This window comes from Petromyzon marinus, chromosome 47 (assembly GCF_048934315.1).
Source record: "Petromyzon marinus isolate PM22_M1 ecotype Great Lakes invasive population chromosome 47, UKy_Petmar_22M1.pri1.0, whole genome shotgun sequence".
Taxonomy (NCBI): domain Eukaryota; kingdom Metazoa; phylum Chordata; class Hyperoartia; order Petromyzontiformes; family Petromyzontidae; genus Petromyzon; species Petromyzon marinus.
The window spans coordinates 10,669,403-10,681,876 of record NC_133713.1 but is presented as its reverse complement, the minus strand read 5'-3'; the positions used below and the strand labels follow the sequence as shown (position 1 = coordinate 10,681,876).

The window sequence follows — 12,474 nt, the reverse complement described above, 5'->3', positions numbered from 1 at the left end:
TTTTAAACTACCGCTGCGTTCATTCGGGTTATCTTTGACCAACCCATCTCCACAGACACACACTGCTTGGTCATCGCTAATCTCACAGCCCATTACCGTGACCCATACAGGAGGAGTGTTGAGGCCATCACCATAGCCTCATTTTTTGGTTTTATTTTAACAGTTTTACCCAGGACTTAATTTCAGCCAGATCAGTGACTCGGAAAATAGTGATCCTACTAACAGCCTAACGATAAAAACCAACAAAATCATCACTAGTTCGACTTCCCTAATCGAACCATACAAACTTCCCTCCCTAAAACCCTCGGCTGCAAGACCTCCCAGATTCTATGGTCTTCCCAAGATCCATAAAGAAGGTACCCCACTACGACCCATCATGTCCACGATCAACTCTCCTACCTACAAACTAGCCCGTTTTTTATCGAACACTCTGCTTCCCTTCACTGGCAAGACCACCTCAGCAGTACTTAACTCAACCCAATTGGTTTCTATGGTCAAGGACATTATACTGTCTTCTGACGATATCCTCGTCACCTTTGATGTGGCCTCTCTGTTTACCAAGGTCCCAGTGCCTGACACCATAACAATAATTGAAGATTTGGTCCAACATGGACTGAACCCTGATGTACCTGCGCTGGTTAGGCATTGCCTCACCAACACTTACTTTACCTGGAATGGTACCTTCTACAAACAAAATGAGGGTACCCCTATGGGCTCCCTCTTGTCACCAATGATAGCCATTGTTTTCATGGAGAAATTTTAATCAGACGCCATCCAGACATCCACCCTTCGCCCTTCCCTATGGAAGAGATATGTGGATGACACTTTTGTCATCTGGCCACATGGCCTCCCAGCATTGAACCATTTCCTAAGCCACATTAATTCCAGACACCCATCCATCAAATTCACCATGGAAGTGGAGAAAGATTGCAAGCTGCCATTCTTGGATGTTCTGTTTGAGAGGAGGACAGATGGCTCTTTGGGACATTCTGTTTACAGGAAGTCCACCCACACAGACTCCTACTTGAAGCCTGATTCCCACCATCACCCGACTCAAAATAATTATCTCATCAAAACATTATACCATACGGCTGATTGCATTTCTAACCAACACCACCTGGCCAGTGAATTAAAACATGTACATCTGGCCCTCAAGATGAACGGATACTCTGACCGTACTATCCGCCAAGCTGTTTCTCCCACCATACAGAAACAACCACCTGATACTCCAATCAAAATCATCACGTTACCATATATAGCAGGCGTTACCAAGAAGATTTCCAAAATTCTAAACAAACACAAAATCCAGGTCCGGTTCAATACAGTACACAAAATTCGTGATCTGATCCCATCCGTAAAGGATGTCATTCCTGACTTACAGTACCCCGGTGTTTACAAATTGAGTTGTACCTGTGGTGACTGCTATATCGGGGAGACGAAACGACATATTTCTGACCGAATTCGCGAGCACAAATCAGATTTGAAACACGGCAGAACGAATTCTTCAGCCGTGGTTGATCATTGTTTCAACACAGCGGGTTCTCATGACATTGTTTTCTCTGATACCAAAGTTATCTGCAAACCTCCCGGTTATTACCAAAGATTTGTCCATGAAGCCATCCAGATATACAAACATAGACACAACTTCAACCGAGAGGATGGTTTTAAATTCAGCAACCATTGGAAAGATGTTATAAACCAAGTCAAACGTTGACTGCCTTATAATTTTACAACCATTTCCATTACTCTCAGTAGGTTGTATGTCAAACTTTAGCTGCCTTATAATTGTACAGCCATTTCCATTGGTTTCTAACAAAAATGTGGTTGTACTCGCCCCCGTGTAGCACGCCATCGAGCCCCCTGCAGCATAACAAAAGGCGGCTTAACTTAGCCCTCCCCCCCACCCACGTCACTTTCTGGCTCCTCCCCCCCCTCTTAACCTGTATATAATCCCGATCGTTTCAACAGCTCCCCACTTGGCACAGCTATTCTGCTGTGACTGTTCCACCTGAAGACGGAAGCTTGTGTTGCCTCCGAAACGTCGTGATTTAATTTAGTTTTATTTTATTTTACCTACGTGACTTTACCGAAAACAACAAAGAATATAAATTTTGATTTAAAGCTTTCGTGACTGCAGTAATTCATATTCTTAGTTTTTTCGGTAAAGTCACGTTGAAGAGAAACAACAAAATAACAAAATATATATAAAACAATAAAAAATTCTCACGACGTTTCGACCATAACTCAAACGGTCACACCTGATGATGACCGTTTGAGTTATGGTCGAAACGTCGTGAGAATTTTTTATTGTTTTATATATATTTTGTTATTTTGTTGTTTCTCTTCAACGTGACTTTACCGAAAAAACTAAGAATAACAAAGAATATGTCAGTACCCGCCTGCAAGTGCTTTACACGGTCATGGACAGGGTTGTTTGCAAGTCCAGCACCACTACTGCCACCTCTGCTCACTGTGCCCGGCTGAGCGAGGTTCCCAGGGTCTGTTTGAAGAATGTGGTTGCTCGTGCTTGCGTTGCGTTTGTTGCTCCTACCCCATGCTCCTACCCCATGGAACGCTCTACCAGCCACACAGCAGAGTGGAAGGCTTGTCCCTTGTCCGTGGACATTCTGAAATCTGCACAGGGCCCATACTTTCTTACCCTCCCCGTTCCGTGAGTCGAGTTTTAAGACGCGCTGGTATAGCTGCTAGATCTTCAACGTAATTTACTTTTTATGTTGAGTACAAGCGCTTTAAAAACACTTTGTACATTGAGCTTTTTGGAAATGGAAAATAATTTATTATAACTTCAACGATAAAATCATTAGACAGGCAGGAAGGCAGCCATGTAATGAGCCGCTACCAACAATCGCCCAAGCTCTGCAGCCCTCTATATATTAAGGGATTGTCAGACAATTAATTAATGTTTACATGCGAAAGAAATCAGAGCACCCGGAGAAAACCCACACGTGTTAAAAAGGAAACATGCAAGACGGAACAGGTGAGAGTCCACATTTTTGCTCCATCCCCTTCTCCTGGCGAGCCATGGTATGGCAACCTCGACGCACAGGAACGGAGTTTCACAATATTTGTCCGATCTCGCTGTAGCCGGCAGTTCTCGACTCCAGGCCACGTGCATAGCCACCACCGCCCGGCCGTGATTGATGGGTGTGGATACAAGTCATGTGCCGCCTGCTCCCAATATATTCAAGCGACTCGGAAAATATTCAGTAAGGCCTTAAACCCCGGTTATCCCTTCAGCATTCCAGATCTTATTAAGTTTTTCAAATGCTGCTGCGGGTTAGTCTTTTTAACTTCGTACACACAATTTCCCCTGCATGATATATCCGGCCTCCTTGGTATATAAATGTATCTACTTGCTCCAGGTTGTAATCTACCATTCACATTTTAAGTTCTTCCTCCCGTCTTCCATCTGGCATCGCATATTTTTTTCATTATGTTGATCTTCAGTTCATCAGTTTTTGTTTTCCTTGTCCCTTCTACTTTTGGCAGCGAAACGTTCACCCCACTCACCACATTCATTTCGTACCCTGCAAGGTGACCTCTTGCCGGCGCGTCGACAGCGAATCACGCGCGTGGATGTTTTTTTACTGCATTCATGTTTATTTTGCACAAACCATTTTTCGATTTGTGCGTGTGCGTGCCCAGCTACAATGTCTCTATTTTTCTATGCGTTGAACCCAGGTCCCTCCCTTGATAACAAGGCTTGTATCAATGCTCAATAGAGACTCTCACGTAGCAAGGTTTGGCCTGGTTAGTACTAGTGAATGGTTTAGGGCTTTCCAGGCGTTGTAGGCATGTGGCTGCAAGGTGTGACAAGACGGGTTTTGTTTGGTATGCGATTTGTTGTGCTGGTTGTACCATTATGTTGATGCACGGCCATGACTTTGGAACGTGACCCTGCACCGTTGTGTTTTCATTGTTTTGTTCTTGTTCATGTGCTGTAAGCAGGTTTCTGTAACCCGATATCCATCTAAAATTAGCATTTATGGGTTTTGTTCGTGCCAACAATAAACTCAAACCTAAAGGAGATGGCAGTGGTGGGTATCATCATCCCCTCCGTATTCTGCCGAGTTTTCTCCAGGTTCTCCAACTCAATGCCAAACTCATTCGTAGAATTAGCAAAACCCAATGCAGGACGAATCATTTTTAAAAAGTCTTGAGAAAAAAAATCTTGATTTAAAGCTTTCGTGACTGCAGGAATTCACACTCTTTGGGTCTTTCGGTAAAGTCACAAGTAAGAGTCTTGAGACTCAATGATTTTCTGGTTAAATAATAATTGGCATATTCATATATACTTCGTGAACGTTACCGACCGGCTAGCGTATTACCGAACAGACCATCACTCCACAAAATACACAGCACAAGAGTTATGGTTCAAGGGTCTAAATGGTAGCCTGTATTGCATGACAATTGAAATCATTTATCAGTACTCGGTTAGTACACATGTTCATAGCGACTGTATATGTAACCGTGTAATTAGTCCAGACAATTTTCCAAAACGAAAAAAACCCCACTATGATATCCTGATACAAAATTGAACCAAGCGCTATCTAAAAATACCATAACCATTTATTAAACACGATAAAATACATTTCTCAGAAATATTTACGAGATATAGTTATCACATTCACTGGTACATATTTTAATTTTCCCACGAAAAAAATATTTTGGTTCAACTCTACACTGCACATCACAGCAATAGGCGAGTACACTGACACAGCTGGTGAGTGAATATTTGTAGCTGTGATCATCAAAGTGCTGATGTTTAGATGCTTGTATGCGCAAGGGTATCTGCATGTGTGTGTTTGTGCATTACAGGATGACCGTAATTTCGATTCGAGCTTAACGATACATAATCACAACACAATTACAAAAAGAATATTTCCGCAAAGGACATTTTCCAAGTGACCATAACCATAACATAAATCCTATATTGAAAGAACATGAAATGGGACCCAGAGGCATACTTAATAATAGTAGATAGAAGACACTGCACATCTTATTCACAAATTATATTAAATATACTTCTCATCTGAAATTATGCCAATACTGTATACCTTGATTTATGATTGTATTTTGGGTTAGACCACGTAATCACCAATCATCTGGCCATGTGTCATAAGACCTTCCTCCAACCGGCATTGTCAAATCCCACCTGACATCGGGTAATGGGGAGTTGTTACAATGCACATTTGGCCAGATCATTACGTGGCCTAACCCCCAAAAATCAACTATGAAATATGATTGGCTGTGAAAACCTACATGTCAAATTACCTTTACACCTTGTAATCTCAACCTGTTTATTAGGTAATGCTGCTAAAAGTAGCCTGGTCTGTCGGCGTTTTGTCCAAACAAGCTGCCAGACCTCTTTTGCCGGTCTACTGTATAGAAGAGACCAGACTGTAACCAGGTCTGCACGTGTATAGTCTAAAAACATCCATCACTAACTTCACGGTGGCAATGGAGAGAACAATTATTTCGACGTCATCACGACCCCGCACACAGATCGAGACGTGCCACCATTAACAGTGCCCACTGATGCACCCCCATTGTGTTGACGGTGCAGTAGTGGAACCAGAATTCGCTCCTCCCGCCATGTGCCGTGCAGGAACATTCGCCACTGGGAGTCCCCTAGGCTAGACTGTCAGAGGGCAAATACAATGCTTAGGAAGAGATCTGGTGTAAGTGGACTTCAAGGGATGCCGAGACATGTAAACGCCCTATATATTTAAAATCGCTATCCTTAACTTCCGCGTGTTCATTCATGTATGTGGGCAGAGGCCAACGATAACTTGGGTTGCCACCCATCCGGGTTTGATCCCAAACAGTCCAGGAATTTGCATGCGTGTGGCAGGAATTGAATTTAACTGAGATCCGCTGGTGTCGTGTTGAATTTTATTACAGTATACTGCACAGGTTGAATAGACCTAGGTTGACTGAAAAACGTCTGGGGGGGGGGGGGGAGGGGGGTTTGATCTGACCTTATCTAGGGCCCAGAGTCAGATGGCCTTTTTACATACTTTATTATTTATATCATACCCCAAATGTCAAGACATTGACACATTCCAACCCCTTTAACAAAACGAAACAAAAACAAACTAATCATACTCGCCAAGGTGAAATGTGTTTAGGAATTTCAGGCATTCTGGGTAATGCCCATGATGCCACACAAACGCAACCTGGTCGCGGGACCGAGCACGGCAACCGAATTCTGCGCTGTCGCAACGAGGAGGGGTAGGCGACGCTTCCCACGATCACCGATCACCCAGCCTCTGCCAGGAACTTGGCATTAATGAGCCTCGGTCCCCCTTCCTTCCCGAAACCCCCCCCCCCCCATAAAAGTGGCTTAAAATGGCTTAAGGTTTCACTCTAAAAAGGACCCTCTCTCTTTGCTACAAGGGCCCCTCTTCCGAAGTTCAAGAAACCCGCCGGTCAGCCCCGTCGTGTGCTCTTTCAACCAGAGGGGAACACAGCGGCGCGGAGGTTAACACAACGGGCTGTCTTCGTCGTTCTCGTCCTTGATTCCTTTGAGACGCTGGCGCGCGAAATCTTCGAACACGATGTCATCCTCGTGGCCCTCTCCGCTGCGAGAGCGTGCGTGCGGCATGCGCAAGACGGCGTGGGCACGCGTGGAACAAAATCATTTTGCGGAGATTAGCGCCGGACGACGTCACATCGGGAATAAAAAAGTTCATGTTGACAAAGTCCACCGAGCTCGTAAAATGCAATGTTCGTATGTGTGTGCATGCTCGGTATATTGCGAGCATGTGTTTGGATATGAATGCACAGTGCACGTGAGTGCACCGACTACACAAGGTGGCCAGCGATTCGCGTGTCAGTGATAAGCGAAGCAAGCGAGAGTAAATGAACACCCACTTTATCTTTTCCGGTGAAGCTGAGATTTTTTTTCCAAGTGGCAGAGATGAAATGAGAGCATGCACGTGCGCAGGTACAGAACACACGCACGCAAACGCAACATACATAATCACAATCGTGCATGCAAACGGCCACGTACACCCACAAGCACAAAGGTCCCACCCATATAGCCTGACAGACTGTTGGGGCAAGTGCGTCTACCAAGGACCTATTAAGACTGACAGCAAACACGGGTGTGGTGTGGCTAGCGTCACACCCAACTGCCTTTGTAACCCAATAAATGTCAATTACACACCGACCATTTACTAATTTAAAGGTCTAGTTGACCTAGGAGAGGCCCAAGATAGGTCGTGATTACACCTGCCACGGATGTTAGCCATTGCAGGGAATCAAACTCAAGTCGCTGGGTTCGTGGTGCAGTGCAAGAACCACTACTTCCAACACACACATGCTCATGCGCACACACACACACACAAACGTGCAAGCATGCATTTGCAAATACGGCCAGAAAAAAAGAAAGAGCAATTAGTCAGGATCAGTACAAATGCAGTCCCATCAGCGTCAGAGCTATTCCGCGCAGACGCAAAACAAAAAAAATAGACCGCTCACAAATCCTCGCCACCGGCCTTGGAGCACCCAAGACAAATTGTGCCGAGCGGAATAGTCTACGACGAAATAAGATCGACGCTGATGTTCCGAGTTTGCTGCAGCGTGCCGTGCGTGCGTTGCAGAGCGAGCGGTTAGGCTGCAAGATAAAAACAAACTGATGGGACGTGGAATCCCAGCACGGACAACGATCGTGAGCACAGCAACAAAAGGACACTCGGAGCGTTCGTGGAAAGGATGATTAGGAACGCTCATCCTAGAAGCTTTGCACCTCCCAGCACAGACGCACCCAGCGGGAAGCCGCGTGCTTTCCCAAGCAGTGTTAGAGAGGCATGCGCGATTTAATCGGAGCGTTTTTTTATTTTCAGCGTTATGATTGTTTTGTTCTCTATCTTTAAACAAATCCTTACTTTGTGTCAAATTCTATCAGGTTGGTATCGAGTGGAGCATCTGATTCAGGAAGGGCTGGGTTGAAGGGAGACAACAAAATATTAAAACAAGTAAACATTTGCACCACGGTAAAGATTTGTGGAGGCGTCATTGATCGACGGTTGGATGCTCAAATGGATTTTGAACGCAAGGTCTGGCACGTTTATGATGCAAGCGCAATCACGTGCATGTATATCATTTACTGGGATGTCATGTCCTGTAAAACACATTTCTTGGAGATGGTGGTGTTTGACAAAACATATATTACTACTGCTTTTTAAATATGGCACTTTATCTCAGGGACCAGATATATTCAAAAGCACAATGCCCCCGTGTGCAGTGGTTCCCAAACTTCCTGGACCGTACAATATATAAATCATATCTGCAACAGTTCCACGGACCCCTTTCCACCGCTTGGTCGACCAGCAACGCCCCACGGGACCGCAGGTTGGTCAACCACCGTGCAAGCAGGGTCAGCTGAGACTGGGTCGGTCCAAGGCCGTTAACGGTTTACAAGCCTGAACCAGTCCCACCCCTACCGGATGAATGTCACCTCTACGTTATTTTGGTCATGGGAGGTTTTCCCATGGGGAGGTTTTGGACAATACTTCACCACGCTGTTCAGGGTGTGGTTGGTAAAAAGTGGGGGCCCAGGACCGGCTAGGATGTCGCTTGCCACTTGATATTAGCCGTGGGTGGGAATCGAACTCGGGTTGTCAGGTTCACAGCGCTATGAACCACTCCACTATTACGACACTACAATGTCCTTTATTTATGCAGGAAAGCCTCAATGAGTCTCATATTTCTCAGGAGGGTCCTGCATGGGCATGTTTTGCTAATTCCATGACCGAGTTTCACAAGCGGAAAACTACACATGGACACCACGACCTGTGGTGAGAACTGGGTGTTACAAAACCGTTGTCCATTCAAGCGCCAACCAGGCCCAAACCTGCTCAGCTTCCGAGTGCTCCAAAGTGTTCAAGGCAAAGGGGCGAGACAGGATCCTTGTTTCATACGGTTGGATGTGCTCGCGAATGCATGGGCGACACATTAGCGAGACGCTCAAGTGATCAGCCACGTGAATCGGAGCAGTCGAATACACAGAGCCTCGATTCATAACATCCACGGAGAGGCCAACTGGATGGACACACACGTGCATTGTTAATGACCTCCCGTAGCAATCATCCATAAGAGAGTCACGTAAATAAATAAACCACACTAAAGCGCACACCAATTCAATCACACTCCTCGCAGATTCTACTCCGGCACGCCGCCGCCACAATGCTTAACAACATAATGCTCCCCGAGCAATAAGTTAATGCCGTGGTGGATCACGATGGGCCAAAATCGAGTGACCAAACAAGCAACCCCCAGGAACAGCAAATAACCCTGCAAATATGCAGAAACCCTCACACCGCCCCCACACCCCCAATCCCCCCCCCCCCCGCCGACCCCGCACCTCCCCCCACCCTCTTCCGAACCCCGGCCTCCCCTTCCCGCATACTCACCGCACGGCGTGCTGGGCAAAGACTCCTCCACGGGTTTGGGGTGCATCAGTGTGAACGGCAGCTCCACTGCTACATCCCTGGGGGGTGGGGGGGGGGAGGGGCGGGGGCACACAAGGTGGCGGTCGGTTCCACGTGCCGGTAGCGGAGCAGTGGCACTAATGGGTGGGGGGCAGCACTTGGTGGGAAGGGCGGGACAGGAATCGATAGGAGGGGGCTTCGGGGGTGCGAGGCTGGCAGCCCACTCGTGGACCAACTTCCAACTCTGTCCCTGGCTATTGGCCTCCAGTAGCGTCTGCCCCACCTCCATGCAATCCCCCTTGACGTTGCAGAGGGCATGCGATAATGGTAGGGGCACATCGTGCAAATGCGGGGGGTGGTCACAGTGGCAGGGGCACGTGACGTCAATGGGAGGTACACGGCCGTAATGGCAGGCACACGGTGGTTCGTGAGGAATGTGAGGAATTCACGATTGTGGTGGGGGGCACGTACCAGTGGTAAGGGTAAATGGCATTAATGGGGGGGGGCACGAAGGGGAAATGGTGGGGGGTGGACGTCTACAGTAGGGCCATGTGGAGTTAATGAAGGACATGTTGTTGTCGTTGTTGCTGCTGTCAATCGATTTGGAAAAGGCCACCTTCATATTTGTCCTTCCTCTCCCCCAGTTGCTCGCGACTCCGGCAGTGGCCTCCGAAAATCGGCGCCATCGTCGCGCTGCCGCAGTCTCTTCCACCACCGTCTGCCTCTGCCTCTTCTCCTATTCCTCCTCCCCACCCCCCTCCCCCCCCGTCGTTACATTCGTCTTCCTCTCGTCAATCGAGTGTTAATGGCCAAAGGTATCCCATCAGACAACACCGCACGATGCCATTTGTTTCTCCATCTCAGCGGGACTGGAAATTCTAGCCTCACCAAACAGACTGTTTTGGCAGCGTGTGCAACCACTTAATTGGTTATTTGGTCTTTCCGTTTATTTCCTACGATTCTCTTCGCGACCGGGCCTGATGCGCTTCCCACTCTTCCTTGTCAGCCAGTCACCCCCCCCCCTCCCCCCGTTGCCAGGCGCACCATGCCGCAAACGTTTCATTACCACGCGACTGCTACGTCGGGTCAAATGCTCGCAAGTGGCCGGACGGTTCGGAGGCCGAGAAGGCACCGCCGAGACCCTGGTTTCCAATCCAGGTGTCAGCCGCCCGTAACTCACGAGATTTACCGTGACCCCCACGACGCGGTCAGATGGATGGACGGAGAGACGGGCAGAGCAGCTAACGCTTCCCAAAATCCACTGGAAATCGTTCAAGCAGACCATATAAATAAATACGGCTTAATCGCAGGGTTTTCACTACGGCCGCTACCGACGCACGGGATTACGCACGGCACTGCACGACGCCCACAGTACGCCCCACGCGGGGGAATCTATCGCGAGCGACAAATCGGCTCTTGGGAGCGGGGGGGGGGGGGGTTCCCGCCCCCCGTAGGTGGTGGGCCGGCCGCGATGATGAGATGGTGATGCGTAAACCTCCCAGATGAGTTAATTAGCTCTTGCACACAGGTATGTGTGTATATACACACACACACACACAGTAGTATAGGACTGATGTGGTATCCTCACCCGCCTCGAGATACGATGAGCTTGACCTTGACGCGGTAGGAGACCAGAATCCCGAGGACCTCCTTGTTGGCTCCATCCTGGACTCTGAAAGCAGCATAGGAATACAACGATGATAATGACGATGGCGATAATGACGAGATCAATTATGAAAATTCAGACAAATGGTAACGATGATGAGGACGACAATGACGACAATGAAGTATGAAGACACAGAGGCTGATTAAACAATGATCATAGACTTCTTGAGAAAGAAAGATTACGCTCCGAAGACGGCAGCGGAACACCAAGACTCCTCGTGCCCACGCAGGCCCAATGACTCGAATCCCTCCACTGGCTCCCAATCCAATCTCCCATCAGCTCCAAGATCGCACTCTGCAAGAGGTTCCTCGCCCCTCTCGCCTCGCCCCGACTGCCGGCCACACGCGCACCCCCCTCCTAACCCCACAACAACTCCTCCTCCTCCTCGTCCCGCTCTATCCGCTGCCGGATGGGGCGCGGGCGGTGCTCACATGGTGGAGGAGGCGAGGTTTGTGTCCTCATGCTTGAGCTTCCCGTCAAGCGCCAGGCCGCGCTTGTCCCGGTTGCTGGCGAGCAGCGGGGTGAGCGTGTACACCTTGCACAGCGTCGAGCTGGGCCCCACCGTGTCGCTGCGTGGCACAATGCAGTGGCGTGATGCGGCACGGCAAGTCGGGTGCAACGCAGCGACACGTTTGCGCGGGAGACGGCACGACGGCGCAACGCAGCGCGACACAACGACAACGTAGGCGCAATGCAATGACACAACGCAGGAGACAGCACAATGGTGCAATGCAGCGCAACACAACGACAGAAAATTTGGCACAGGAATTTGTCAATTGTGTGAATAATCATATCCATATCGCTCTAGTCAAGGTGAATTTAGTCTTAAACTTCAACATCAGGGCTGGGGATACAGATGTCCGGGTGTGGTGCTGTGTTTAATTCCCACATTTTATTTATACGAATTTATTATAAATTAGTATAATTATTGTAAGCTGGGTTCAGCACTTTTGAAAACCTTTCGGAGGGTGGGGAGGGACATAATTAATCGGGGGCCCATTTTCCAAATGTTGCGTTTTGGATTTTAGAATCCGATCTCACAGCAACCTTCGCTATCATCACGTGGAAACTTTAGACACTCTTGGTTAAATAAAATCTTTAAAAGTTTTTTTTCCCCCTCTCCAATTTGCGCGTCTCTCACCCCGCGGTCACGTAGGTGTTTCTCCAGGTCCTCCGTTATTTTCCCTCCACATTTGGAATCAACGTGCTTTCGTAGAATTTGGCTGCTATGAATGTCCACGTGATAATAAGCCACTTTTTTGAGCTATCATTTGTGGCAAGGCCGCTTCCGAAAAAAAAAAGCAATATAGCTCAGTGGGGCCTTAACCTGGTGAAATAAAACAATAGTTT

The 12,474-nt window shown here is 47.9% G+C and overlaps 1 protein-coding gene across 5 annotated transcripts in view; it reads right to left on the bottom strand.

Annotated features, from left to right (window-relative positions):
- Positions 1 to 4,388: 4,388 nt before the first annotated feature.
- The window catches only part of ARRB1 (arrestin beta 1), a 64,499-nt gene continuing 56,413 nt past the window's right edge, over positions 4,389 to 12,474 (bottom strand). For 2 of the 5 annotated variants that reach the window (XM_032971989.2, XM_032971984.2), the window contains exons 12-16: positions 11,556 to 11,693; positions 11,047 to 11,130; positions 9,441 to 9,517; positions 7,914 to 7,968; positions 4,389 to 6,605 (exon numbers count right to left, since the gene is read on the bottom strand). In XM_032971989.2, the coding sequence (XP_032827880.1) occupies positions 6,506 to 6,605; positions 7,914 to 7,968; positions 9,441 to 9,517; positions 11,047 to 11,130; positions 11,556 to 11,693 (454 nt within the window). In that variant the 3' untranslated portion in view covers positions 4,389 to 6,505. Of the gene's footprint in view, positions 6,606 to 6,897; positions 6,917 to 7,913; positions 7,969 to 9,440; positions 9,518 to 11,046; positions 11,131 to 11,555; positions 11,694 to 12,474 lie in introns of all 5 variants that reach the window. The other 3 variants (XM_032971988.2, XM_032971986.2, XM_032971985.2) reach the window with 3 other exon arrangements.